General features: G+C 30.5%; 1 protein-coding gene and 1 long non-coding RNA gene across 2 annotated transcripts; one reads left to right on the top strand and one right to left on the bottom strand.

Moving 5' to 3' along the window:
• Window positions 1-8,910: 8,910 nt before the first annotated feature.
• On the bottom strand, window positions 8,911-26,174 carry LOC143083305 (RNA 3'-terminal phosphate cyclase-like protein). Its single transcript, XM_076259575.1, has 9 exons — window positions 25,969-26,174; window positions 15,740-15,811; window positions 15,235-15,410; window positions 14,041-14,115; window positions 13,471-13,595; window positions 12,668-12,793; window positions 10,757-10,910; window positions 10,179-10,282; window positions 8,911-9,079 (listed from the first exon to the last, which is right to left on the bottom strand). The coding sequence occupies exons 1-9, from the start codon at window positions 26,096-26,098 to the stop codon at window positions 8,917-8,919; spliced, it is 1,125 nt and encodes a 374-aa protein (XP_076115690.1). The 5' UTR covers window positions 26,099-26,174; the 3' UTR covers window positions 8,911-8,916.
• On the top strand, window positions 18,425-24,582 carry LOC143083315 (uncharacterized). Its single transcript, XR_012980634.1, has 5 exons — window positions 18,425-19,505; window positions 20,530-20,599; window positions 21,250-21,315; window positions 22,157-22,236; window positions 24,145-24,582. It is a non-coding gene; the product is annotated as an uncharacterized LOC143083315 (long non-coding RNA).
• Window positions 26,175-26,424: the final 250 nt, after the last annotated feature.

The raw sequence follows: 26,424 nt of genomic DNA, 5'->3' as shown, positions 1-26,424 counted from the left end.
TTTCAGGTCAATACATCCTTGTAACGACCTCATACAAAGGCTATATTTGTATAGTATCGACCTCATACAAAGGCTATATTTGTATAGTATCGACCTCATACAAAGGCTATATTTATATAGTATCGAATGCGCTATATATGGTAATACCAAACTATCGCATTGACCTATACCACTATAAAGATAGACACACACTCACAATCGATTGTAGTAAGGCTGGTGTTTGCCGGATACAGGAAATTCTAGAAAACAAGAAGAACTCGGATTGCTTAATAAAAATAAAGTAAAGCTATCACAATACCAGATAATATAAGATACATGTTATTTTAAGTAACGACAATTTGAAACATTAATAAAATGGATGGAGGAGGGATATTTATGCCCTGTCACGTCCTGTCCTGTCTGGTTTTTTGTTTTTTGTTTTTCTTTGTATCGATCAGATGAGTTAAGGCTTTTAACTTTTTTTTTATAATTTCTTATGTTGTGTTCTGACACAACGTATACACAGAGGCTTTTATTATCTTGACTGTAATAATGATATTCAAATTCTCTTGGACGTAATATCCACATCTGCTTAAAGTATGGGCAAAATCAATCACCTGCGTTAGATACAGATTTAATTATCATTTATCCAAATTGTGTTCTTTTATTATTTTCCGGTAAAGAGAACATGGTTATCTCTGACCAACCCCGGGTTGATGCAATGGACCCAACAGACATAAAAAAAAAAAAAAAAATAAACAAAATGTTTATAAATTGTACATCATTGAAACTAAACACATTTTTACATAATAATAATAATAATAATAATAATAATAATAATAATAATAATAATAATAATAATAATAATAATAATAATAATAATAATATCAGCAGTGAAACGCTTATTTGACATATTTTCCTTGGAAAGACGGATGATGGTGATTATCTCCCATAAAGAAAATAACATTTATTCAAAATTAAAATTTCAACTTGTTCATATTACCCGCTTTATCAAAAGCATACAAAGAAAGACCGATGAAGAATGTATTAGTAAGAGATCAAATAAATTTTCATAGAAAGAGAAGTATACGAACGAAACAATGACAGAGAATCAAAGCACACGGATTACAAAGAAATACAGAACAGAAATACTCAAATTCTTGAAGCAGATAATTTATCTGATAGAAGTTCATTCTTATACTCAAACCGACACATTAACAGAGACATATAATACTCTGACATTAATATTCACGTATTGAATAGTCCGATACCAAAAACAACAGAAAAGTCTAAAACGGAACAGAATTAATTCTGACGAATATTGTCTTCAATGCGAAGTGCATAAACACTCTATATAATCTATCTTGAAAATTTTATTCTACTCTGGTAATATCCCGAACTTATTTCACAAATACTAAAAACCTCTTTTTCACCCGTAGTGATTTATTGACGAGTTTATAATTTTGTTTACTATATAATGTAGCACACAATGTGTGCCTGAGTGTATTAGTTATAATAATAATAATAATAATAATAATAATAATAAACTTTATTGAAAAAAAATCAGTAAAATGGTAAGGAATGAATATTTAGAATTATTTGTTTTTATACTTTTAACAAACATGCCTAGATTACATTCTACTTTTTACTCCCTAGGATTAAGGATTAATACAAATTTATGCAATTTCGGTTTTTATGATGTAATGATCAGACAAATGAGCTTAATTAACACCTTTTAAAGTTAAATTCTTACTTTCTTTTGTGGAATTATGTCAAACTGTTTCAGCTTTATACATATGGAAAACGACTTTTCTCGGTTCAACCTCGGGCTTTGTTAAAGTTGATATAGGTTACCAAATAAAACACAATAATGTAAATAGTTGAGACCACTGAATGAAAAAGTTAAGAATGGAGGGCTAAATTGAATTGGAATTTATATCATAATTGTCAGATATTTTTTTAAAGTAGCTCAAGGTGATCTTGTTTTATAGAGGTTGAATAAATGAAAGATGAAGATGCTTTGAATCAAATAAGAAAACAGCAAATTTTGAAATAATCACCTCGTATTTTGTTTATTTAACTGGGAATGTTCTTCCAAATACAGTTCAATACCTCTATCATGCAATGACCCCTTAACCCTACCCTGTGATAGACTAGCTATTATCCCCCTTTTAAACACGATAAGAATACTGGTCCTACCAAAAACACCTCATCCTTTGCATATTTACAATATTTTTGCATATTGTAATGACATCATGATCTCCATACAAAAATTGCCTGCTATTGAATATACACAATAAAGCTGCTGAAGTAAATTTATGGATCGGGAATAATCCGAAGAGCTCGAGGTCGACCAAGCACTCCTGGTCGTTATGTGCGTCCCGTATCTCAGTCGATTTTTCAATCTAAGTCGTATTACATGCTTTACTGTTTGGTGACAGAATCAAAATCGTAACAATGTCCTGATTCGGTTCTCAGTCTTGTCACTGTCTCCCGGGAAGGGGGGGGGTGCAGTTATACCCGAAAGGATAGTCAGTAACTCGGCACTGTCTAGGATATTCTGTCAACTGTCTGATCTCTTATTGGTACATAACATTTCACGTACTGGCATGCAGAACAAATTTCAACAGGTTGAAAGGAAGGTACTTGCAATAATAACTTCATCCAATTATCCAATCGTAAAATAACAATGACCAGTCTATCTAAAAAAAAAAAAAAAAAACACCGTGTAAATGGAAAGAGAAATTAACAGGTTTAAAAGATAATTTCTCGTAATAAATTTCGGGGCACTTGTCTCATTTTTTTTCTCTCTTAAATACGTTAAAATAACATGTATTAAGAAAACTAATTCTGAGGCAAGTGCCTGTGTAAAAAACAAAAAGAATGGTCACCAAACGTCGTTAGAATTACCGTGAAAACCTACATGTGATATTGGCTTTTTGATCTCTTATTACCTTTGTAAAGCAAAAAGAAGTTTACTTTTCACCAAATAATTAGTTTTGTATAGCAAATTTTCATTCTTAATGAAAGCCTTAATTCATCAATACTGACCGTACTTTGACCTATAAAGGTTTACTTTTACAAATTGTTACTTGTGTGGAGAGTTGTCTCATTGGCACTCATACCACATCTTCTTATATCTATATACTTATCAACATCATTACGCTCCAGAACAGAGCAACTGAATATAAAATACGTTGCAAGTGAAAGATTTGAACAGAACGATGCATGCAAACATCAAATTGCCATATAAACAGGTTTACCGCCAAAAATGATGTGAAACTCATGAAACTGGAGAAAAAGGATATACATGTATATGATTAAAAATGCCACCTGGAGGGACACCTAACGATAGAAAGGCACAGTTTTATTGAAAACCTTAAAGTGATATGAAAAGAAAGATAACAGTCGAAAAACGAACACAAAGTAGATGCTGTCAGTGGAATTGCTATTGATGATACATACAAAGCAAAACATGCATTTAGAAAAATATAAATTTTGACGTCGTTTCGAGTTCTAAACCAATATATGAAAAATAAAGCAGGAAAACGTAACCAAAATAACACCGACAATAAAGAGACCCCAAAAGTAGAGAAGAATGAAAAACAAATCATGAGAAATCACACAAAACAACAGAGGTACACTGGTCAAATGTAAAACTTGAAGGAAACTACAAAAGACGGTTGGATTAAGAGGAAAGATGACAATGAAGTCAGGTTCAGGTTCTCACTTCTTCTTTGTATCATTACTACTAGTATCTCATGAAATGGTTAGATTCTATGGAGAAAACATGTTCAATAGTTACAAAACTAGAGAAGCCAAACGAGTGAACTCAGACAGAGAGTGGGAAACAAAATTACCAATAATTAAAAGAAATTCTAAAATATTGTTCAGAATAAATAGTCATGTTTGGAATATGGAAGAGAGTGCAAGATGCGAAGAAAGGAGAAACATAGATGAAACTAGACGCTTTTACTTGCACCTATCAGTAGAATTCCAATTTAGAAATAATAAACGTTGACCTTAGTCCTAGTGACTGCATTCAGGGACTTTCTGTGGGAGTATAGAAAGTCCCTGCTGCATTATACCGTACATATAAACACGTGTCTGTGCTCGGGATTAACTCGTATAAGCAGAAAAAGGCCGATCGCCTTCCGGTATCACCAATAATCAGGAATGACACTTATCCTATCGTAGTCTAAAATCAATCTGATTAAAAACCGATCTCTCATCGCTCCCGTTTTCTGATATGTCGCGGGCAATCTGATTAAAAACCGATCTCTCATCGCTCCCGTTTTCTGATATGTCGCGTGGGAGATCTAACGAAACCGGCTTTGAGGTATGTCGCGTGGGAGATCTAACGAAACCGGCTTTGAGGTCACATGTGAGTGAACTATAAGTAATGAATTTATAAAGATATGCAAAGGAGTTGACGACCTATTAATAAGCCAATCAAAAAAGTTTATGAATTATTTTGACTGACGATTTCGTCGTAAATAAAATGAGTTACATCCCTTTACCTTACGTTAAACTTTCAAGATCGTGGAAGACCCAATTTCATTGGTCGAAAAAGACATACCTACGAGGTCACTCACATGTGACCTCAAAGCGGGTTTCGTTAGATCTCCCACGCGACATATCAGAAACAGGAGCGATGAGAGATCGGTTTTTAATTAGATTGGTCTAAAATCTATACATTTATAAACCGACCCTTGTCAACCTCTGGATTCACAAAAATTTCGCATATAAATATCACAGACAAAACGCGATGGAGAACTGTGTCGTCAAATGTCGTCTGCTCGGTTATCGCAAATGAGAATACACCTAATTAACCATTATCTACCTCTTGATTACCAAATTAAAGTTCCAACATTTATAGATGGAAATACAGAAAAAAAGGGTCGCCCTATGTCATCATTTTCTGGGAATCGCTGCTGCCGCCCACACATCTCAGCTGATTGATCAACCCGAGAGGAAAATGATTTAACACTACGCAGGCACAGGCACTTGTCTCTTGATTTATGTGCCGAAGACAGAAAAATCATTAAAGTGTAGAAAATGAAAAAAAAGTTTTCCTTATTTCTAACAAATCATGTAATATATGGGGAAAGCTAGACTTGTTCAGAGATTCATTAACTTTTCAATTGCTAACATTTAAATAAAAATAACACCTAATTGTTGTGTCCAAAGTGTTTGTCTGTGTTTACCTTTATCTAGAACGGTTTAACCTATACATTTGAAAGCCAGGGATGTACAATTACGTATTGTTTTTTATGAGATAAAATTGAGAAAGGATATAGAGAATATGTCAAAGAGACAAAAAAAAACCCACCAGAGAGCAGAAAACAGTCCAAGGCCACCAATGGGTTTTCAACACAGCGAGAAAATCCCGCACCCAGTCGTTGGCTTCATCTGGCCCCTAAACAAAATGTGTACTAATGTATCTTCCTCATGCACAGCTCTGATTCCTTTCACGGATTTGGCTATTTTTTTTGGATCTTTTGGATTATAGCTCTTCATCTTTTATAAAAGCTTTGGATTTAAAATATTTTGGCCACGAGCATAACTGAAAAGACATGTATTGTCAAAATGCACATCTGGCGCAGAAAAATTGGTACCCGGTTTATGTTATAGGACCGGCCCAAAAATGCAGAAGGGTTAATCATGTTTTGTGAGATCTCAACCTTCCCCTAATACCTCTAGTCATTGCAGAAACGGAGTTCCTATCGACACAAATGAAACAATCATGGAAATGGTCTTCATCTGTATAATATTGCTTCAGCCTTGGATATTTGGATGAGATGGGATTAGTCTTGAACATAAAATTAATGATAGAGGTTTTTTTTAAAGGTTAATTGGAACAGGAAAACAAGTATTTTGTTTTAGCATGTAAATTTTGTATTTTATTGAGGGCACAATATAGTTTATTCCTCATCTTTTAATGATGTTTCCCCATTATATTAACTTTGATGTACAGTCACCAATATTAGAGTGTATTATATCATTTATGACCATAATTTTTTTTCTTTTATCATTGAATTGGCTTAAACATAAGGAATTTACTTTCATAAAAGCACAATCACTGCATACAATGAGACGATTTTTTTATATATCTATACGTAGAAAACCTGATTATCTGTTTATAATTTTATTATATTTCTTTTCCCCTTACTTTATTAATCATTGTATCAACCTCATCAAAAGTGAACAATTTCATAAGAAGAAGACTAGTCCAAATAATTATGACCTCTTGAAAAGCAACTCCTTTTTTCTGTAAAACCTTCATACAACGTCAGAAAACCAAAGCCATTAAAAACTTTGTACAAATGTAACTCAACTTTGAATATAACTTATTATTATTAATGATTGTTTAGTTTTTCACTAGCTGTGATTTTGTCACTATGTAAAAGAGCCATTAGTTCATTATTTATATATCAGGTAATATATTTGTTTCCATCAAATACTGCTGTCAATAATTATGAAGACCCCAGCTAACAAGTTGATGTTTCCCTTAGTACAGTGTAACCTGTGTTACCCGACACTCTGAGGGACCAGAAAAAAATGATGGATTACACAGGGTGTCGGAATACTCAGGTTTTGTCTGCAAGAATAGAAATATTTTGGGACCATGAAAATGTGTTGGTTTAAGCATTATGTTGGAATACTCAGGTGTCGGATTAAGCAGGTTACATTGTACATCACCTATTGTCACATTCACAATATAAATAACCATGAAAAAAAGATGTAGGTGTGCAGTTTTTCAGTCCAATTTGAAAACTTTCCAACAAATATCAGGAAAAAACAACCAATAAGAGAGCTTGAGCATAATATTTGACATGGTTGTTTCCTACCTAATCAACCCATATTGTTCTTTGGTGATGGTTATCTTTTCTAAACTAAGAAAGTATCAATGGATATCAACAACGATGATATAAAAAAAAAAAGCCCCTACTATATTGAATAGATTGTTCTGGTTAAGACTACAAAACCTCATCAATAACCTCTGGGAGATGCACCCCAGACACCCTGCCTTGATAATAAGAGAGATCAAGCTGCACCACTGATACGACAATAGAAGTTCCTTCATAATTTACATACCAAGAGGAAGAAATTTTCTGTAACATCATTTCCATTGGAACAAATATCACAGTATTTTGAATATGGAATAAGTGTCTTGGGGAGTTTCTATTAGGTGAAACAAATATACACTGACACCAGGGGCAAAGATAATCTATTCAAATATGACGTGCTTCTTTTGCTTTTTGAATAAACCCATGCTCTAAATCCAATAATTTTTTTATTGCAGATAAAATATATTGACTACTGCAGAATAATGAATTTTATCAAATTGGCATGCATTTAAAATATTTCATTAACTTAAAACACTTCCAAACTCTTAAATGATGCACATGTTGTTACTAATTCATTTATTATGACTGTAATATGTTGCATTCCAAAATTCACATATTTGACCTAGATATGACAACCGTTCATACTGGCTGTTCAAAAACTCCTCCCTCTGAAACAGTGCCAGCCGTTTAAGAAGAGTACCATATGATCAATTCATCAACATATATTGTTACTTTACTAATACAGGTTGATTAAAGTAATCATCAACATATCTTGTTACTTTACTAATATAGGTTGATTAATGTAATCATCAACATATATTGTTACTTTACTAATACAGGTTGATTAATGTAATCATCAACATATATTGTTACTTTACTAATACAGGTTGATTAATGTAATCATCAACATATCTTGTTACTTTACTAAAACAGGTTGATTAATGTAATCATCAACATATCTTGTTACTTTACCAATACAGGTTGATTAAAGTAATCATCAACATATCTTGTTACTTTACTGATACAGGTTGATTAATGTAATCATCAACATATATTGTTACTTTACTAATACAGGTTGATTAATGTAATCATCAACATATATTGTTACTTTACTAATACAAGTTGATTAATGTAATCATCAACATATCTTGTTACTTTACCAATACAGGTTGATTAAAGTAATCATCAACATATCTTGCTACTTTACCAATACAGGTTGATTAATGTAATCATCAACATATCTTGTTACTTTACTAATACAGGTTGATTAATGTAATCATCAACATATCTTGTTACTTTACCAATACAGGTTGATTAAAGTAATCATCAACATATCTTGTTACTTTACTAAAACAGGTTGATTAATGTAATCATCAACATATCTTGTTACTTTACTAATACAGGTTGATTAATGTAATCATCAACATATATTGTTACTTTACTAATACAGGTTGATTAAAGTAATCATTAACATATCTTGTTACTTTACTGATACCGGTTGATTAATGTAATCATCAACATATATTGTTACTTTACTGATACAGGTTGATTAATGTAATCATCAACATATATTGTTACTTTACTAATACAGGTTGATTAATGTAATCATCAACATATCTTGTTACTTTACTAATACAGGTTGATTAATGTAATCATCAACATATATTGTTACTTTACTGATACAGGTTGATTAATGTAATCATCAACATATCTTGTTACTTTACTAATACAGGTTGATTAATGTAATCATCAACATATCTTGTTACTTTACTAATACAGGTTGATTAATGTAATCATCAACATATATTGTTACTTTACTAATACAGGTTGATTAAAGTAATCATCAACACAAACTTTTGAAATAAGAAATCTTTAACAAATCAAGTTGAGTTTGGAACAAAAATACAAATTGGTTTAAGGGGTGACAACTTCCAAACTTATCTATAGTACACTGTTGAATGGACTATGGATGCAAATGTCATGAAATACATCTAGCTCACACTAATGAAAAATCCAATGCTTCAATCCACAACTATTTGAATAGATACATGGCATAAAACATCAACACTAAACACTATCACAGTGGTCAAGATATAGCTTTACTGACATTAGCATATCCCACCCCAACACAAGTCAATATGAGTTTATCTCCACCGAGTTGCAAATCTTCATTTTCTTCTGTTTTTTTCTCTGTTTCTATTTTGAACATCACTTGGAAAAAGTCTCTTATGTGCTTTAAAAATTGAATCCTAAAAAAAAATTAGAAATATTTCATCATAATTAAAAATATAATGTGCTATTAAAAATTGATAAGATTTCATGGATATTTGATTTTATGGTTTTGCATACAAGTGTATAAGAAATTTGTAATTTGTTGAACATTTAAATTGTTGGTTCATCTTTAACCATGAAATTCATGAAAATTGGTATCCCAAAAAGAATAATGAATCTACAGTAACCCTTAAAAACATTATGTGTCAGTCCCAAGTCTATATCCTTTAGTTCGCTGCTGTGCATTTGTTGATGAATATAATATATATTTTTTTCTGTTTATTGTTTTGTATATAAATTCTTGTTTTGATTGTTTGACATTTTTATTTCAGGACCTTTTAAAGCTTGCTTTGCAGTATGTGTTTTGCTCATTGTTGAAGGTTGTACAGTGTCTTGTGGATGCTAAGTATAGATTTTTCGGGTTTTCTACACATTGATATCGTAAAATATCAGCCGCAAGCCACAATGTGAACCTTTTTGGCGAGTGAGAATAGCCAACGAGCTAAAAAGTTTCACATTGTGTCGAGCGGCTGATATTTTACGATATCTATAAGGAAGAAAACCTGATTATCAGTTTATCATTCTATTACTGGTCTTTTTCCTTCTCCATACAATAGTTTTACGCTTGACGAAAGCAAGCTTGATAACATCTCCTCTTGCATTGTGATGTCGCTGATAACTTCTCCTCTCACATTGTGACATTGCTGAAAATGCCGGGTCTCCTTTCGAAGTCTTGATACAAGAATTACTGAGTGACAGAGCAGGGTGATATAGGCCTAGGGAAGGATGATAATTGTATGTTATATGGTCTCTGGTGTCTTGTTGTCTCACTCTCATAGGCAATCATATCACATCTCCTTATTTGTAAATATCCAAATTAAACAAACTGTTCTGAAGGCTTGACTTGAGCTATGATTGGACTGACCTATCTTTTGATGTTTCTCTTTATTTCTTCTTATGTAGCTTATGCTATATTGCACATATATAAATGATTTCTTAATATATTCTGGTCAATTATATGACTTCTCGTTTATCATAATCATAAACATTTGAAAATGTAATTAATGTTAAGCTTACATATATGGTGACAATTCTCCTATCTGAACTTTAGAAACATCTTGCTGGCCTAGCACCATAAATAAAGCTGTCAAAGCCTGGTTGTTGGAGTCCACACAGCCACCCTTAAATTATACAAAATATCATGTTTTAATAACCCAATTTAAGTTTCATACTAAAAAAAAAGTATTTGCATAACAGCATACAGAGAACACTATGAAAGTTGTTAGTAGGTTTTCAAAATTCATTTTAAAATTCCAAATCCTTTTGAACACATTTTTTTTTCAGATATTTGACATAGAAAAAAACATCAGAATATTTTAGAATATATCATTTTTATTTTTTCAAAATCACAAATAAGGTATATTAGATATGCTCCAACATTTTCCTGAAATAAAGAATAACCTTTACATATTTTCTGAAGGAAAATTTAAATAAAAGAGATCTAGATATATTTTATAGAAATTTTGTCTCATGATTCTTATAGTCTCAATGAAACTAAAAACATTTTACTAAATTTAGTAAATTTTATTTACAGCTTATTTCAGCTTATATGAAAATGTTCCTATGACTGCAGATTGCAGAACTAGTCAACATACCCTATATATTTCCTCAAGCAATAACTTGGCTCCATTTATGCCTACATCTTCAGGAACAGAAGGCCCTGTACCTTTAGGATTAGACACTACCTCTGCTGTAAGGAAGGTTCCATTTAATGTCTCAGCTACTAATGTTAAACCATATCCTGGGGACCTGTAACAGAAAAATTATGTTTGACATTTCATGAATAAATCATTTATCTTAACTTACACACAATCACCATTTATAGCTTCTTCGGAGGGTAGGAAATTTTAGAGAACTTAATGTGTTACCCAACACCTAGACTAATATTAATTTGGTTCGTTTAATTTTCATAAAATTTTGACAAAATGTTTACTTTGACCTTTTGACAAAAATTTTAAAAAAAATGAACCAACCACTTTATCATAAAAATTTCATTGGTTATATCATGTATATAGCAGTTTGACAAACAATTATTTTGATCATTGAGAAGCTTAATATTTCCTTAACAATACAACGTGATTAAGACATTTAGCTGATTTTACAGAGTTATCTCCCTGTAGTGTTAGGTACCACCTTAATTCAAATAAATAATCATTTTTTTTTTTCGAACTTTTGATTTGTTTTTTTTTTTTAATTTAAATTATGATCTTAGAGATTAAATTCTCTAAAGTTAAGCTTATCGATTTTTTTTGTTTTTTATAGTCAGTAGTTAGAGAATAAAAGAATTATTACTGTACCAAATAAATGTACCTTGTAGTTGAGGTAAAATTCCTTATTTCTACAACATTACTGGTATATTTGTATAGATTAAAATTAATATGAATCAAAGAATATGTATTTTCACAGGAGTTTTGTTAAACATTTTCCTAATAAGCTATACTGATTGGTTATACATGTATCATTTAAATGTATGTGTGACAAATTCACGGTGTCTATCCATATCGGATCCTTTACGCGCAATTCAGCGGTACGCGGCTCCTTTGTGAACAGATAACGGATCCTTGCCGTAAACATAAGGTGAGTTAATCTAAACGTTCCTTTAAAATTGTGTTTTATTTTGTCTAAACACTCTGGTCAACAAAAAACAAATATCAGGCGGAATAAGCCAACTATCAAGGTAAGTATATAGATGTATTTTATTTCGTTAGCTATTATGATTACGAAATAATCACTGAAACAAGGGAGTGCAATTGTATGAAATTGCGAAGTGATGTTGACATTTTCCAGACTTTCAAGCATTTCTTCCCTGTTTTTGCTGATAAAAGTACTGAATTGTATTAGAAATTGACGTTCTTTTATTGGGTAAAACAATCTACCGAAATTCTAATGTTCAGTCTTCTGAAATTAGTTCAAAATGTTATAAAATTTGTGGCAACGGATCTTTATGATCCGTTTCCAACACGGTCTTTTAATTCTATCTGGAGCTTATTGTATACTCTTTTATACTCAATAAAATGAAATGAGCAATTAAAAAATGATGAACTGTTTATTCAAATCGATATTGACAGAAATAACTTGCATAAAACGCTGTTTTTTGGAAAAAACAAAGGTTATGTGAGACACTTGCCCACTTTTTCTTGTAAAAATAGCCTGTTATTCTTAAAACTATCTATAGTCATAAGAAGAGTGGATCAGTTTGACATTCTAAAGTTCCGTGAACTAAGAATTTAACACAAAATACCTCTCTGATTTGTTGTCATCCATGACTTTCTAACAACACCACGTTGTTTTTACGGCAAGGATCCATTATCTGTTCACAAAGGAGCCGCGTACCGCTGAATTGCGCGTAAAGGATCCGATATGGATAGACACCGTGAAATTTTCATCATTTTTTTTAAATGGACAGAGCAAATATAAACATGAATACCTAAAACCAAAGGTTTTTGGTTAGATACCAAAATATTCTTTATTGCAGTGCTATTCAATACTTGCTTGCTATTACTTACTTTCCAGAGTGGCTTCCCTTGTAATGATCTGTATAAATGTATATATCTGGTATGAATTTATTCAGTATACTTCTGGCTGCCTCAATTATTCTGTTATTTGTTACTGGTGAAACTCTTACAGACCATCTAGATAGTGTTAAGGTCAAATAAAACAAAACATTATGTTTTTCTCACGTGCACTGATCAAATACATTATCATACTAGGCAACATTTTGTATGTTTTCGAATAAGGACATTGTTAAATTGATTTTTTTTGTTGTTCAATCTCTAGGTTTCCTTGTAATGAGTGGACTATTATTTATTTTTTGATTAATGTTTCTTATGGCTTTCAATTATTCTGCTAATCCTTACTGTAAATTACTTTTTTCCTTCTTGGTGTCTTTATATTCTAAGAATACAAAATAAATGTCTTCACATAAAATTGACTGTAATATCATTATAACAGATATCTTGTTCAAAATGATTCACCATATTTCTAATTTACTCACAGAAAATATGAAAAAAACTGCTTAAAATGAACAAGTAAAACTTTGTTTAATGGGACAAATCTTTTAATTATTGGAATGACATTGTCAGTTGGCATTGTTAAGCCAGAAATGTGTTGGCACATTTTGCATATATTCAAACAGAAAGAATTTATCTTATGATTCAGTATGATTTCTAAACAGAGGAACAATGTAGTACAGATCAGAATACAAAATATTTTTCTAGAATGTACATTGCATACAGTCTATGTACATTTCACACCAATTTACATTTTTCCTAATTAACAGTCACAATTATATTGTTCAAAATAAGGATACGCCACACCCCTGATACGTTTAATCTTCCCTGGGTCTGTATATTGTAATGGACGTAGTTTCTGTCGACACGGACATGTAAAAAAGATTTCACCACCACCCTCTGGGGCCGCTCCTCTCTTGACTATCTGTTAAAAAAAGACGCATAAATAATAACAATTGATGGCATTGGTGAGATTCTATCAAGTTTTCTAATTCATGGTGTTATATTAATTTTTGTTGTCTGTTCTTAATATAATTTTAAACATCAATCATATAAAGTTATGTACCAATAATCAATATAATCAACAATCTTTATATTTCTAAATTTTCTGTGAAAATGGTTTATAAATTTTCAAAATCAACAATTGCTAAACATTTCTGCAAAAAGATGTTTTGTCAATAGATATTATGTTAGGCAAAATTTTCTATATAACATATGCATGTATAAGAAAATGCCTGTTCAAAGTCAGGAATATGACAGTTGATGTGTTTGAACTTTTCATTTTGTCATTTGTTTGGAGACTTTCCATTTATATATTTTTATCCATATTTAACCTGACAAATACATGGTACATAAGTTTTTTCACTGACCTTTAATTCCAGGAATTCATCTGTACCTAAGAATCTCTTTAATACAGGAAGTGTTGACAGTTTTATCAGGTCTACCTGTAAATATAAACCATGACACATTGGTCAAATTTACCCATAGATATGATCTAATATGTCATGTTTTCCATACAGAATAACGTAACATTAAAGAAACAATTTCTACCCTTGAACTTTTCAAAGCCATGCTATTCAGACATTTTTATATAAAAGGGTCAAAACTTTTGATTTATTTCTACATAAATTCCTAAATTTGATATAATTTTACAGTAAAAGAACAACTAATAAATGGATTTTTGCATTCTTATAAATTTCAACAATATACGAATATCAGCGTGTCTATTAAATTAACATTTTCAACATGTTCAACATTTGATCAAATATATATCCAAAATTTCTTGGAATCATCATTCTTTAGAAACTAGCAATTCATTTGATAAAATCCAAATTAAATTTATCCAACATTTTTTTTTAATATCATAAATTAAACACCCAAGTGCTGTTAGTTTGATGGTGTTAAACAAACCCCCACCCCATTTAGTGAGGTAAATTGGAAGCTAGTCCATGAAGTTTAGCATTGATCCTCTAATGTAATTTTTACTTTATATAATATTTAATATCTGAATTCAAGATTTTCATTGGTTCAGTAGAGATAATTTATTTTTTGTAATAGTTACAAATGTGCCTTGGCCTTTGACTTAATTGCACAAAACTAATAGGAATCCTCCTCTTCCTTATATCTTCCTTCTTAATCAGTGTTTTTCAAATTAAGTAAGGAAACTCAAATTACAATCCTTAAACCACAAATGTGTCTACCATTAATGACAGGGACCTTGACCGTTGCTTGATCAAAAAGCATCTTCCTCTTTCCTATATCTTCCATCTGTGTAGGTTTTATTCAAACTAAACAAAAAATATTTAAGGTATCATCTGGAAACTTGATGTTTTAAACATTAACAGATGGCATGCATAGATTGACAGACAAAATATTACCATGTGCTCCCAAAATATTTTCTGAGAGCAAACCAAATATTAAAGATGTGAGGGTGATAGAGGAGATTGTGACCCTTCTGCCTTGCCTGTGTTGACAATGATTTTTTTCCAGATTAACAATAAACTCTATCACCCTCTAATATATGTTTTATTCATAAAATATTATCTAATCCTAGGCCAACTTACTGATGGATCTGTCTGGTCATTAGTTACACCTCTAAGTGTAGCTCTCAATGGTGTCTTAGTAAAAGGTGCCAAACATATCAAACCTTCCAGGAAATAACCAATGCCTCTTTGTGGATTACAATCATGTTCTATTTTCCCTCCAATTAATATGCCAGGCTGGTATAATAAACTGGTTCCTAAAAAATTGAAAACAAAACAACAATTTGCATTTATTTAATTTTGATACATTGTAGCTTAATGCAAATTTAAATGTAAAAAATTAAAATGGCAATAATTTCCAAGGAACCATGATTGATTAGCAATGGACCATGATGAAGGGTCTGGTTGTAAATTCTTCATGGTCATGATGGAAATAAAAAATGCAAATGTCATAACAAATCAACTGCATACACCAAATATCCCTATTTTCCCTCAAACTAACCCATGTTTTCATTTTTGAACCAAATACCCAAAACATTTTCAAGAATAAACAACGTAACATATATTTACATAGCATTAAGCATACCTGTTTCACTTATTACAACTTTTGAACCATTTGTCACTTTATCCACCAATCTTATGAAACTTGCTTCAAATTCTGAAATAAAAAGAACATACATGCATGACATGTGAGAATTGCAAAGAATTAAACACAATCTGATATATTTTGCTATATAAATACTTACTGAAGGGTTGACATCTTTTCTTCTCATATTACATTGTACGTGCATGTATTACTATATTTCACTTTCAGTGAATTTTAAAAGTCTGGAACTGTTTGTAAAAATTTTCATTTTGCAATGCTTAATGCTGAAAATCAATTAAAAAGGCGATTCTCAAATCCCTTATATAATCATAAAACACAAATGGAGTACTACCCCTGACTTATCAACATATCATTGATGTTGACAGAAACATGTACATGTATCTAGGATGTCTGAATTAAAATAGATGTATAAGAATAATACAAATGACCCTGCTTAAAAGTATTCAGAAAAATTCTGAATAACTATTATTTTAATGAAATTTTCAAAATCAACATCCAATAATTTTGAAGCCTTTTAAAGTCTCAGGGATGGATCCAGCTATTTTCAAAAACAATAACTCACCTTCATTTAATTTTGATAGCTTAATGCAAGTCATGCAAGTGTAGAAATTGAAATGGCAATACTTTCCAAGGAATCATGATTGAAAATGAAATGCCACTAAGTCTGTATAAATTTTGGATTAAAAGTGATATAATATACTTGAATGACATTCTAGATGACACTATGTCACTATCAGAAAATTATATTTTGAACAAATTAAAGTGTAAAGTAAACTGGATTGCTGAATTTCATAAATTGAAACAATCCATTCCACAAAATTGGATTGACATAGTTAAACAAGAAAATTCTGTCCAAAGTAAAGTAAATATCCAGAGAAATAAGATCACATGGAAAGATCGTTATTTTGAGACTACATTTTTTTCAAATAAAATGTTATATGACTCTCTAGTGAATAGTAAAAAAGAAACGTCAGTAGGGATAAACAGGTGGCTCAAAATTTTACCATTGCAAGAAGCTTCAAATATGAATTCATTATATAACTTTATTTTCAAATACTTAACTGAAAATAAATTAAAAATATACAGATGGAAACTACTACAGTTTATTGTACCAACCAAAAAGCATTTATTACAATGGAAAATAACTAATAACAGTTTGTGTAATTTTTGTAACATAGAAGAAGACTATGCTCATTATTTTTTCAATTGCTCTTATTTAACAAGATTTTGGCAACAAATAAACGATCTCTTAAAAAAGAGTAATTTAGATTTTTCAATAAAATTACAACACATGATATTTGGATACAAAATTACAGACAGCAAGTATTACCCAATAAATTTTTTGGTTACAATTATTAGTTTTTCAATATATAAGTCGTACTATGTATCTGAGCAGAAAACAAAAAACATAGACGTATTCAGAATTTTTATTAATGAATACACCAAGAGAGTAGATACCAATATTAATGGACATAAGACAATAAGTCCAATGTTGCTTTCAATTAAAAGAAACATAATCGATGAATAATTTTTATATTGTTAATATACAGTTTTGTAAACAAAATGTATGTCAATTAATTTAATCAGCTGATTATTCCCTGGGTAGTCAGTGGATTGTAACAGGGTACGTCAAGAGAAGCTTGGAATCTTGATGGTTTATGTAACAAGCAATATTTGATGAATAAAATTATTATGTAGTTAAAAAAAAAAAAAAAGTCTGTATAACTACTTGTTGCAGAACAATGTAATGTCATGACAGGTAAGATTTTGACTACATGTATATCATCATGATCATGTATCTGCAGTCTTCACACTTAACTATATCAAAGGCATGACAGCCCAGACTTTCAAATTTCCTTTCAGCCCTGAAAAATCATCTCCTCAAGCAAACAGAATCTATCTTAAACTTTTCAAAAAGTGAGCTACGGGCCTGTAGATTTTACAGTGAACCAAAAATAGTACTGTATATAGCCTAACAACTTTGTGGCTGCGCTATATAAAGTGGAGAAACTTTCTAATTGCTCACAACATACATATTTATGATCATACATCCTTTGTGTCAGTTTCAAAAGATCATACGAGCAATATTTATGTTTTACAAATGTACAATCTACACATGTACACATACATGTACATGACATACAGGGCAGTTGGTAATCATAAATGATCTGATGGATAACTGGCCATGAATACAAAAAAGACAAAATTGAGTGATTGTTATATGCATAAGCATTATATAATTTATATGGGGACGAAGTCCCCAATAACAGTAGAAAATTCAATAAAAAAAAAATTCAGGAAAATTTCCCGAATTTTTCATTGTACTAATGAACTCAAAATCGTTGAATTTTTTTAATGTCAAGTTTTGAAATCCCGGACCTGCGCAGAAATGTACAATATACTTCCTTTTTCCGGTCTCGTTTGTATGAAACTTTGAGTAAAATATAAATTTATCAGTCTAGTATAAAATAGGAAGGAACGCGCAATACCAATTTCATTTTTAATAATTCCTTGATATGAAAAAACGTTACCTAATGATAGCCTTTCTTTGTTTTCATTGTATATGACGTCATAATTTAAATAACGTCACAACTAAAATCCCTAACAACAGAACCAAAATCGGAAACGTTATGATATTTGCGTGTCTTTTTTTGGACAAATAATTAAGAGCCATTCTCTGTAAGGACCAAAATTAGTGTTCACACCTATGTCACAGATTTTTACCATTCTTTGTACACATACTACATAACTAATATAATTAACAACTAACACTTTAGAAATTAATTTTGGGCTTTGTTACTATGGAAATGGCGGCCATTTTGATTTTGGGCTTTTTTTTTCAATGAAAATTCTAAAAAATTTCCTAAATATCAATGCTTATTTTCCCTTAATCCTGACAGTAAATGATGCAGACAATTATCACATCTAAAAGCTGTTACCTTTGCCTTTCTAAAAATATATCACACATTTGGCTGACAATTGTGTACATATGCTTATTTTCTATTGGAAAAGGGGGTGATTCTGACATCTAAATGAAAACCAAATTTCACCAAAATTCATTGAAGCTTTGACAAAATTTCCGAGATAGTTTATAGAAAATATTGCCAAAATCATAAAGATAAACCCCCCATTTAAAATTTTAAAAAAATTCAGGGATGTGTTTTTTGATTTAAGAAAAAAAATGTGGATTGAAAACTGAAAAAAATCAACTATGTGTCTATGAATTATCTCCCCTTATGGTTCTTCTTCATTGAAAACATAAAGGAACAACAGGAAGTACAAGGGTTAATGCCCAAAATAAAGTGCAGACGAAATGCAGACACTGATAAAACCATTATAATGTTGGTAAATATAAGATATATCAAGGTAGATACTATGTAGTGCAGTTTCTCTCCAAAGTTTGTGGGTTGTGATGAACTCATCAAGCTCTTGCCAAACACTGAAACAGTGAAACACAGGCAGTGCATACCAAATATTTGCTATTTTGTCTGAGAATGGTCTAAAACCACCAGTAGCTCTAGATCTTCACATCAATATTGTATTTTTACCAGCCGTTTCAATTAAATGAAAAAACAACAATTCAAATTGTGCACGTCGCATGTTATGCCAACAAAAAGTTTTCATCTAGATATTGACCACATCAAGGATTCTGGACTCAAGTCGTTACCTTACAGAACTAGCCTTAAACTAGCAAGTAGCAGACCAAAGGAAAAGGATTTTATTCATCTTATTAACTAGACAGAATGTGAGTAATGGAAATAAAAAGAACTTGACATGACCTCCCCCCTTTTCCCCTTTTATAATTTTGATTAGTTTATGTAATATTTAAATTTTCATTATTATCATTCATCATTGATTATTTGTTAAAACATTCTCAATTACTAAGACAATGCAAACATGTCTTTTAATGAAAAAAAGGAGCACTTTCTATGTATTAAATTAGTTTCAAAACAGATATTTAATTTACCTCCTTTCATGAGTGTAAGAATTGGGGTCATATAATATTTATGTATTATTTACTTTGTACACATTTTCTATTTTTTTAAAACAAATAATTATTCTGTACAATTCTAAGGAAAATGATTTTATAATTAAAATTTAGATTTCTGTAATAATTTGATTTCTTTATGTTTGTCCTCCATTCTGTGATTTATAATCTATATTGTATTACATTTGTACCTTATTATTTTGTTTTCCACAGTTATTCTTCTTAATTTTGCATTCCATTATTCTCTATTTTAATTTTGATGCTTACTTATCTCCAATCATAATGTTCATAATTCTTTTGTAATTCAATAATTGGGCATTATATTAATTATTCTTTGTTTGGTAAACCCTATTAAACCCCTGAATGATGAGTGCATGGTTTTAATCTATTATTTTTACAATTTATGAATAATTTGATATCTATTTGAAAACAGTGCTTTAGCTGTAAAATTGTCAAAACTTTAAAACTCCTATTTACATAACACCATGGTTGTGAATATAAATATTTGATTTGCATTCAATAAGGAGTATCTTTTAACAATGTTTTGAATCTGTAAATAACAAGCTTCCAAAAAAAAGTTATATTGAAAAAAAAAATATTCTAGAAAAAATTGTATAATGATAGAAAATAGATAAGTACTCTGTTGAACATCTGTGAATGGTTTAGTATAATTGGTATGCAATATTAATAATCTTGAACAGCAATACATGTATAGATTAACACAGAATTTGTTTCAATGTTTTACTGTAGTTTTATAAATAATTGCTTTAATTTTTTCCAGCATGTTGTACTTTGTTTCTGAAGAAAATAAGAATAGATGTCAATGATGCAGTACTTGAAGGGGAAATGAGGTAATAACAATATATTGTTTAAAAGTAATCCTTGTATCTTCACAAAAGGTTCAGCATGTGTTTAGCAATACTATTATGATATACATGTATGTCATACATAGTCTTCACATACCAGAATAGAGACTAATTGCTACATTCCCTGAGTCAGGAAGGCTAGAAAAAAATATATTGGAGAGTCTTATCCTTTTCACAAATTGCACCTAATTTATTTAACAAATGATACTATAACTGTATCATAATAATGTTTATTTGTCTATAAAAAAATAAGCATTTTAACAAAAATTACAAAACTTATTTGCTGTTTATATTGCTGATTCTTATTTTTATTCTCTATATAAATAAGCTGAATCAATTCAATTGTTGTGTAAATAATTATTATTCTTACATAATCAAAAATATAAATTTACTTCCCCTATAGAAAATATTTTTTTAAACTGCTAATGCCTTATATATTTAGTAAGATACAGTGATTGAATATGAAGGGAATTAATCATGTTAATTGCTGTTTAAATTTATATCTTGCTATTTAATTTTTATTACAAGCAAATATTTCAGCTTATTATAGATGCTGTTAGTATTTAGATCCTGTTAGTATTTAGATCCTGTTAGTATTTAGATCCTGTTAGTATTAATTGAAATTTATTTTAAAGGTTATATCAACAAGAAGAAAAGGGAATCTGCCAACATATCCAGAAAAGATGGAAACAACAGAAGATGTATGTTATCAGACCACATCAACCCACTTTAGTAATTTTTTTATTCTTCCAAAATTTTTTGGCAAATAATTTATCCCTGTATTTCCCCAAAACAATCAATTTAAGAAAATTCTATTTATACTATGAACTATAACTAACTTTGTATTTTATGCAATTGCTGAGCAATGCTATCTAACATCAAGACATATTCAGATTCAATATTTTATTATAGTCTCGCTACTTGAAATTCATGAATATACAGTACATACAGAGTATATACACAATATAAGACAGCCAATATACAAATATAAAACACAAGTACCAAGACATCTAACATAAGGGATATTTTCCAATTAACAAAGTTCCATAACTCATCAGTTGAAAGGTAAATTTGTCACAATCAGAAGTGCTGACATCCATTATCCCTAAGGTTGTGTAATCATTGTAATAAATATTCCATTCTCAATTTTATTCATTTAAAGAAATTTTATCAATGCAAACTGTTATTGAAAAGGTGTACAGAAAGCAAATGTTATATCAAAAATAATCATAAAGTTATTGCATAGAATTGAACCCCTAGAAACTATTACTGGCAAAAATGAAATATTTTTGTGCTGTATTATTGCCAATGAATAATATCGCTACTAGAGATCAAAGAACATAGAAGTAAACAGTATAGGTCAGCCATGATCACTCAGAGTCAATATTTTATGTGCCACTTACTGAGTTATATTGTAGTTACAAATGTTCCTCTTTTTTTTTTTTAACTTTTCAAAACCAGATTTATTTGACATATTCCTCAGAATTAACCAGGGGAAATAGCAATTTAACATGAATTCATCAGAAACCTTTTATTTTTCAGAGTGATGTAACACAGGCAAGAATTTAAGTGAATAAAACAGCATCACTTCTATAAGTAGCATCATGGAATTTTTATCACAGGTATTATTTAGACAGACAGATTAAAAAGTTTTTTGCCTTGTAAATCAACAACAACAGTTTCTCAATCAATATTTTAAAATTGTGTTTAAACGTTTTACTCAACCCCCACAAACTAGCTATATATAGGATCTCCCTTTTTTTGGCAAAAAAGGGGGGGGTTCATTAATCTAATAAAAAAATCTTTTGTCCAGTTCCAGTCAACATCATTTGGGAATCTATACATGCTATACTTAATACCAATTTTAATGGTTACAAGTGATTATAACATCAATAGGCCAAAATTAGAGCCAAATTTTTCTTTTAATCAGAAATATCTATGCAATAGGGAGAATCATGACTCAGAAACAATACTTTTCAATTTCTTTTTATAAATTGCTTATTTCTTGACCAATTTCAATGCGGTTTTATTCTTGAATTTTGGGGCTTCTTTAATGTGCTGAATCTAAACATGTATTAAGTTTTGGGATTTTGGGTACCTTTTTTAAATTGGTCCATTGAGGGTCCAAAATTAAACTTTGTTTGATTCTATCAAAAATTGAATTATTGGGGTTCTTTGATATGTCAAATCTAACTGTCTATTTAGATTTTTAATTATGGGTCCCGTTTTTAAATTGATCTACATTAATAAGGTCCCAAGGGTCCAAAATTAAACTTAGTTTGATTTTATCAAAAATTTATTTCTTGAGGTTCATTGATCAGCCCAATTTAACTGTGTATTTCGATGTTTAATTTTGGGTCCCGTTTTCAAATAGGTCTACATTAAGGTCCAAAGGGTCCAAAATTAAACTTCGTTTGATTTTTACAAAAAAAATAATGTAAGGGGTTATTTTACATGCTGAATCTAACCATGTATTGTGATTTTTGGGCCCTGTTATCAAATTTGTCCATATTGAGGTCTAAAGGTTCCAAATCTAAACTTTGTTTGATTTCATCAAACAATTGAATTCCTGGGGTTCTTTGATATGCTCAATCAAACTGTGTATTTAGATTTTAGATTTTGGGTCCCATTTTCAAATTGGTCTACATTTAGTTCCAAACTTAGTTTGATTTTAACAAATATTGAATTCTTGGGGTTCTTAGTTATGCTGAATCTTAACATGTGTTTAGATTTTTGATAACATGTGTTTAGATTATTGATAACATGTGTTTAGATTTTTGATAACATGTGTTTAGATTTTTGATTATGGGTCCAGTTTTCAAGTTGGTCCACATCAAGTTCCCAAATTTAACTTTGTTTGATTTCAACAAAAATTGAAATCTTGGTGTTCTTTGACATGCTGAATCTATTTAGAGTTTGGATATTGAACCATAATAGCTTAATTGTCAAATGTTTAATCACAATCCAAATTCAGAGCTGTATCAAGCTTGGTTCTATCTATGCCAATTGGTTTAAACATTTTTATATGCCCAGGACGTATTATGGTATACAAATGTCTTCCGTCTGTCCGTCTGTCTGTCTGGCAGAAACATGTCGCACTGTAACTTGAGAAAAAATTTTGGTGATGATTCAAAATGTTTATATTTAGAGTTATTGAATTTTTTGGTATGAAAGTTTTTTTTTCCACATGTCGAGCTGTATCTCAGAAAATATTGATGATTATGGCATAAAACCTACACACAAGACGAAGGGCGTATCATGCACTCATGGCGCAGCAGTTTATTGAGTTCATGTCCGACATGTTGGTGACCGATAGACAAACAGACAACGGTATGCCATAATAGTCCTGTAAATGATGTATAAAAAGTGCATAAATAATGCACTCAAAAGTTAACCATGAGAAAAACAAAACTATCTTTTGAATTTTGTGTAAGCATCAATCATTATGAAAAAATTATTTAAACTAGTAAAAATTGCTTTATACCTCATATTTGATTAAGTTTGTAAAATAAAATACTTTCTTTTTTTAGAAATGATCCAGCAGTTTCCAAATCATGAATTTCACCATGTTAATGAATTTTTACAAGCAGTTAGGATGAGGTGTTTTTCAGAAGAAGAAAGGAGTTCCTAGAATATGTATTCTAAAAGTTGTAATAGATTACTTGAAAGAATGAAGAAAATTATTACAACTGTTTTTCCACAAAATATAGAAGATGTCCTTCATTCACTAACAATGTGATTGAGTTCTAATAACCAGGAACAGAAACCTCAAGTATTACCAAAAGGTTCATTTGGTTCTTTTGTTGATTCATTGGAAAAGGCTGAATCTTAGCGCCACAAACAAAATATACTTTCATTCTAGACACAGACCATGTTGTATAATTGAGTTTCTCAGATGATTCCAGACATAACTGAGAATAAATCTTATGTGACATCTAGCTGCAAAATAAAACTGATTTCAAGTTTTCTGTTAATCTCTTTTGTTAATGCCAATTATTTTGTCATAGTCGCACCGCAAGTTGCATGTTTTACCTGTAACCTCTAGAAATGTATCCAACTGTCATAAAAGTGAGTGGTTTAGCTAGCTATAAAACCAGGTTTAATCCTCTATTTCTACATTAGAAAATATCTGTACCAACTCAGGATATGACAGCTGTTATTCATTCCTTTGACGTGTTTTAGCTTTTGATTTTGCCATTTGATAAGGGATTTTCCATTGTGAATTTTACCTTACTTTCATTTTGACCAAATCACTACTTTCACTTTAAACAATATTTTTTTTTTCACATGTTTTACTTATTTCAATATATATATGCAACTGATAGGACCAATTAGATAGTAAACATTTCAAAGAAAACAGTAGCCAGAATACTTAGGAAGAAATACCCCTTATGATAATTGGGAACTATATTCAAAGGCCATGGAAAAAGGGAATTAATTGTGGTCTGAAGCCAACTGCAATGTTCTTTGTAATGTGTTTCCATAGCAACTGTTATTGATATTTATTTTGAATAATATTAGTTGTGTATCAAAACAATTCCTAATCAGTATGGTTTTACAGAGTTAAATAGGAAAAACTTTGAAATTGACGAATATAACCACTTACTTTCTTTTAATCTGCACAATGCAATTTCAAGTTTTGCCAAATTTCAGAAAACTTTGAACAATTTTTTTTTTTTAACAACAAAAAACACACACCCAATTTTTTTCTTGGTAAAAGAGTGATATATGAAGATTATTTTGGAGGCATAACAATAAAATTTGACGTTGGGGAAAAAAAATAAAATCATTTTGAAATTTACTAAAAAATGCCTTTTTCAGCAGTTTGAAAAAATGCAAAATCGGCACTTTTCAGATACAAGTTTTAATGTTTTGAATGGGTTCAAGACAATGTCTGTTTACTTTAATGTGTTATTCCAGACCTTTATTTGTTCAGTATACCTATGATTTAGGCTAAAAAAGTTTATTTGTTAAAAATAATGAAAGTTGAAAAATGATGCATTTTGAGATTTTGCTACTCTGTTACTGGGCTTATATATATGGGACCTGTAACCATGGCAACAGAAACCCCAAAAACAAAAATGAAAGTTATTTTTGTTATCAGGGCATCATATGGGCTTAATATTGAAAAGATATTGAAAATCTGTGACATTGGTGTGAACAGTCCCATGAATTTCTTTGGTTTTTACAGAGAAAGTTACAAAAAAATAATTCATACAGACTTCGTCCCCATTTACAGGTAATGCCTGCCTCATATTAACAATTAAGGATAAGTTTTACTAGTTTTGTAGTGGCTACATGTCTATTTGTACAAAAGGGGGAGGGTATTTAGAAAAGTGTGTAAAATTGTTAACCTTTCAAACCAGGATCATCATCTCTTGCACGGATTTTCTTTATTTTAACAGATTTTCCACTTAATGTTGCTAGAATAATTCTTTGTCGCATATAATTGCATCCTTCGTATGTTAATGTATTCTTTGCCATGTGGATTTTTTGTCTTTTTATTTTTCTTCGGTGTCAAATATTACTTTCCACATTCCTCTTAAAATATCGCCTTTTAAAGCGTAATTGCGACGCAATAATATAACATAAATTGTGTCAAACGGATACATGTCAACTCGTACTTTCGGCAACTCGTACTCAGCCAACTCGTACTTTCGGCAACTCGTACTTCTACCAACTCGTACTTCTACTAAGTCGTACCCAATATTTTTTTAGCATTATAATATAAGTTTTCTACGTTTATATCAGTAGATATGGATATTTTAACTCCCTGAAGTATCCCAGTGCACCCTGAGGTAGATCCATAG

The sequence above is a fragment of the Mytilus galloprovincialis genome, chromosome 1 (assembly GCF_965363235.1).
Source record: "Mytilus galloprovincialis chromosome 1, xbMytGall1.hap1.1, whole genome shotgun sequence".
Taxonomy (NCBI): domain Eukaryota; kingdom Metazoa; phylum Mollusca; class Bivalvia; order Mytilida; family Mytilidae; genus Mytilus; species Mytilus galloprovincialis.
This window is presented reverse-complemented; position numbering and strand designations above follow the sequence as displayed.

What these genes read in the sequence shown, in the direction of transcription:
- LOC143083305 (XM_076259575.1), bottom strand. Translation starts at nt 26,098, where the DNA reads ATGGCAAAGAATACATTAACATACGAAGGATGCAATTATATGCGACAA. An exon ending in AGTTGTAATAAGTGAAACAG is followed by an intron (nt 15,411 to 15,739) that starts GTATGCTTAATG and finishes TCAATTTTTTAG; the next exon opens with GAACCAGTTTATTATACCAG. An exon ending in AAGGGAAGCCACTCTGGAAA is followed by an intron (nt 10,911 to 12,667) that starts GTAAGTAATAGC and finishes TTTCTGTTACAG; the next exon opens with GTCCCCAGGATATGGTTTAA.